Source organism: Clupea harengus, chromosome 24, assembly GCF_900700415.2.
Source record: "Clupea harengus chromosome 24, Ch_v2.0.2, whole genome shotgun sequence".
Lineage (NCBI taxonomy): Eukaryota > Metazoa > Chordata > Actinopteri > Clupeiformes > Clupeidae > Clupea > Clupea harengus.
In genome coordinates, this window is record NC_045175.1 from 2,617,107 (window position 1) to 2,622,106 (window position 5,000).

The window sequence follows — 5,000 nt, forward strand, 5'->3', positions numbered from 1 at the left end:
CATATAAGCGCGTGAGAGACCATCTTTCTCCCAACAATTCAGTTCCATGAAAAGCATGGAGTTCCTTGATCTCCAGATGTAGAGACAAGCCATCCATCTCACTTATACAGCAAAGAAATAATCAACAAAAGCTGTGTTTTGACAGTTAAACAAACTTTGAAATCCCAAGTAACAATTGTGTGACAACATTTAAGAACGGTTTATCCCTTTAAGCTCTCCTGGCTGTGGTTTGTTTAGACTCGCCCTTGTGTCTGCAGGGACGATATGGTGCCAGAACACTGTTTGTTTGCACATCTGTATGTGTGAGACAGATACAGATTGTGTGTGTGTGAAAGAGAGAGAAGAGAAAGAGAGAGAGAGAGAGAGAGAAAGAGGGAGAGAGAGAGTGTGAGTGTATGTGAGTGACTGTATGAGTGTGTGTATGTGTGTGTGTGTGTGTGTGTGTGTGTGTGTGTGTGTGTGTGTGTGTGTGTGTGTGTGTGTGTGTGTGTGTGTGTGTGTGTGTGTGTGTGTGTGTGTGTGTGTGTGTGTGTGTTGTGTGTGTGTGTGTGTGTGTGTGTGTGTGTGTGTGTGTGTGTGTGTGTGTGTGTGTGTGTGTGTACTAAATCCTGTTTGAATAGCTTTATGGGAGAGAAACGTAGTGCAGTGGTGGCAGGTATGCCAGAAGAGCATTGTGTGAAGTAAATGAGATTTCATGTTATATATGTTGGAAGGGTTTTCCCAGTGGGACGTTTTTTTCACCTCCATGCGCTCTATTTCAATAGTTTCTCCACGGAATAAGGCGATTAGGGGAAAACTAGACTGTTACAACACACCCCGTGTTTGTTTGAGTGAGGCACAAGCAAAAAAAGATGCAAGGTGCCTGGTGTTCACAGTTAAACATAGTTTGCGGTCATGTTTTTTTTAACAACGGGTTGTTGCTTAGCCACCTGCCCATGCTATGCTATTTAGCTAACTGTGTGTACTATAGCGACAACATACACACAGCCTGGTTTAGCCACCTGGCATGCTACCAATTTGGAATATTAGCAACACACTTCATGTTGCTCAAACCCAAAAACAAACCACTGTGAATGGGCCCTAACTCTTCTGACTTTCCTGAGGTTTATCTGAAGGTTACAGATACTCAGTCACTTCTCCGCAAAGATAGATGGGGATCCTGACCATCCCTATTTTATATTTAAATTAGTGCTGTCAAATGATTAAAATATTTAATCGCGATTAATCGCATTTATGTCATAGTTAACTCAAAATGAATCGCGATTAATCGCAATTTTTTATCTATTCTAAATGTCCCTTCGTTTATTTATTTTTTCCATCATTTTATTTTTATTTTAATGCCCTTATCAACATGGAAAAGTGGATTGACTTGCTTTATGCAAATGTTTTATTTTATTGAAAACCAACATTGCCAAACAGGGCGGTACAAAATAAAATTATAAAGTGCACATTTCAGGTAAACAAGGACTCAGCCTATAGTGCAGTTAAACCATGGCTTAATATTTTCTTTTTTTCAAGTTTGCTGGGAACATAGCAGTCAGGCCTCTTATTTCAGAAACAATGAACCGTAACAGTTAGGTTACCAATAAAAGCCTACAACTTCTTTGCTTTCAGCCAGCTGCCTGTTGACATTTTCAGGCAACAGTGAAGCTCGCTTCTTTTGCACAACACAACTTTTAAAATGTTCTATTCAGAAGCTTTTTATCATCCATTTCGCCGTATCGCGCTCACCATTCACTCAAACCGTAACGTTAGCCTACTACACAGTTTGCGAGGCCAAAAAGAACGTTAATCTAAAAAAAAAAAAAAAAAAACGTGTTAATCTCGCGATAACATTTTTTACGGCATTAAAATGGGTTTGCGTTAACGCTGTTAATAACGTGTTAAACTGACAGCACTAATTTAAATGTCCATATGTTTTATATAGTTTTTATACTGTACTTTCCTACTTTGAACATGCCAGAGGGCCTTTTGATTACATCTCCTAAATCAACGTATTAAGCCTGGAACCAGCTCTGGCCTACTTGTTAAGCCACCAGGAGAAGTTAGAAACTCTAGAGTGTATTGGAAAATGAAATCCTAAAAGACCTGAACTTCTGCCAGGAACCCTATGATTCCTGTATGTTTTGCTCTAACTCCTGCCACTAAAAACCACTATATAACCCAATCCTTCTCAGAACCCTTACAAATTCTTCAGCAGTATTTGTGAGAGAGCCCTAGTAGACTCTTCTTTGAACCTAAGTCATCCTGTAGCTTCTGTCTGACTGGGTGTGACGTTGCCCTCTCACTTGCTCACCTGCCTTCCTCGCTGTCCAGAAGCCTGCGGTAGGTTTTGATCTCGCGCTCCAGCCTCATCTTAGTGTTGAGCAGCTGGCTGTGGCGCTCCCTCTGGCCGGCCAGGCCACCGCGTACCCCATCCAGCTCCCCCTCCAGGTCCCGCACCACCTTCGACAGGTCCTGCAGCTGCTCAGAGAAGTGCTGCTGGGTGTGGCGCAGGGAGCTCTCAAGCCCCTTCTCCTGGAAGGGTGCAGAATAAGAACAAAAAGGAACGGGGAGCAAATGAGACACATGAAAGGGTCTTGTAGTAATTAGCCAGGGAGTATTCCGGCAGGCATGTCCCCATGTTTCTCATTTAGAGGTTCCACAGGGAACTGTTCTGGGAGCCCTTCTTTTCTGTTAGTAATTCCTGTTTTACATTCACCTCTGATGATCACATAGGGTATATATAACCTGTTTCACCTGTGTTGAAAGGCCCTATTCAAAAGTTAAAGTTCTCAGATGACAACCTGGAGGTCCACAAACAGCAATTTCAGGTTCCCCTCTCTGTCTGTTACTGTTACTGCAAATCAATACTTTCTAACAATCAGAGGACACAAGGTAAAACATGGCAGCAAAGGAGTATTCAAACACTCTGTACTAAAACGTTGAATATGGTATACTGCTACCCACATATATCTAATTTACCAACAACAACAAAAGCAGTATTGAATACTAACCAGGGCATGCATGGACTCTATCTCCACCTGCAGACCATGCCATTGCCTCCTGGCTTCAGCCAGCTCCTCTCTGGCTTCCTTCAGGTCCACTTCCCCCTGGCTCACCTGTGCCAAAGCTGCCTCTGCCTGCTTCTGAAGATACACACATGATACATATTAAGCATATGCACACACACACACACACACACACACACAACACACACACACACACACACACACACACACACACAGGCATAACATATTTTATATATACTTACACATACAGGACACATACTCTAGTATAAAGTCATTTTTCTGGAAGCACAGGATATGCTCTGCTTTGAGACCAAGTGGCAATAGTGTGTTTAATTAACTTTAAAACGTACAGACAGGAAACTGAAACTAACAGAAATGCTAACGAGGGCAACATGATTCTCCACATCTTCCAACTTGATCAATCTTTATTTAAAAGTTGAGGGAAACAGCTTGATAATTAAATTTGGTCATGTATTTTATCAGTGGTGGAAATAATTGATCTCTTCTGCTGAATTAGATTTTTATGTGCTTGGCAGTTTCTACACAGGCTGTTCCAAGAAGCCCTGCTCAATCTCCAGACTGAACTAAATGCTACCATGGCAAGAAAGAACTCCCTTCGGAGAGGGAGAAACCCTTGATCTCAGTCTGATTGAACGATAAAGACCATCACGCTCTGGTGGTCAATCCACACATTTAAGCTTTATTAGTGAGAGGATAAAGAAGGCACGAACCTTATGGCACACAGTTTACTTTCTTTGACTTTTTCAATTCATTAAATGATACAATGGAAGGAGGATGTCTGCGGCACTGATAGCTTCACACAACAGGTTAACAACAGTGACAGAACTACTACCGTGGCTTCTACCTCAGATCTTGAGAAGGGGGGGGGGTACCCCAGATTCTGGTTAAATGAATAGAATGCCTCAATCAAGCTGAGGAGTTTCTGACTCATAAGTAGTACATTACATCAGCTCGTCATGTGATTTGTGTCTGGTGTGCTCGAGGTAATAGAGGTATGAAGTCAAACTATATATATATTTATATAGTTTTCAAAATATCAGCAGCTCTGAAATGACCATCCTGAGCCTGTGCACTGAGCTTGTATGCACCTATCTGATAGAGACTAGTTTAACTGTTATTGTTGTTTTTCATCACTCTTTTTTCCCCATTGAAATTAATCATGGAATGTTGTGGAAGCAGGGCTTTGACAGGGCTGCTTGTTCACATGTATGGCTCCATGAGTCCAAGCCTCTCTCTCTGTCCCTGCCCATCTCTCTTTTACGTCTTCATTGTCACCGATTGTAACCATGTCAACCATCATACCAGCACCCTTGTAACCAATGAAGCATCCATCCCAACTACTATATCAACATCCTAGAAACTGCCATTGCAGCCACCCAAGCTATTGTAGCAACACCTTAGCAACCACCTCAACTACCATAGCAATACCCTAGCAACCATCATAGCAATGTCACCATTACTACGAAATACTGAGGTCACTGTTACTTTAAGTAGCATTGAGTGGGATTACACTGTATCAATACCCTCAAGCTAGAGATTAAGTACTTCAAACCGATAATTACTTAAAATGAAGCGTCACCAATACGGCCAATAAATGCCAATGGGGTGCTTCATCCTGCAAAATTAATTTAACATACTGGGCAAATGGGCAATTGCCTACTAAAGCCAATCGTGTCTGCTGCAAACTGATATGACTCTCAGTGTATTTGTCACTCTAATGAGTGCAGGGCATGCAAGGGGGGAGGAGGGGAGAGGAGAGAGGGATAGAGGAGGAGAGAAGAGGGAGGAATAGAGGAGAGAGGGATGGAGGGGGAGAGAGGAGGGAGGGATGGAGGAAAGGCAAAACCACAAACAATAAAAGACCGACATGCCAAAATGAGCTGAATTTTAGGGGGATCTGGGACCACTGATATGCTTTCACTATTCACATACACACAGATACACACATATACACACAGACATGCATGG

The 5,000-nt window shown here is 42.3% G+C and overlaps 1 protein-coding gene across 2 annotated transcripts in view; it reads right to left on the reverse strand.

Moving 5' to 3' along the window:
• Positions 1–5,000, reverse strand: part of krt222 (keratin 222) — a 20,526-nt gene that overhangs the window by 8,381 nt on the left and 7,145 nt on the right. For both annotated transcript variants that reach the window (XM_031562286.2, XM_031562285.2), the window contains 2 exons: positions 2,997–3,128; positions 2,297–2,517 (listed from right to left, as the gene is read on the reverse strand). In XM_031562286.2, the coding sequence (XP_031418146.1) occupies positions 2,297–2,517; positions 2,997–3,128 (353 nt within the window). The remainder of the gene's footprint in view (positions 1–2,296; positions 2,518–2,996; positions 3,129–5,000) is intronic.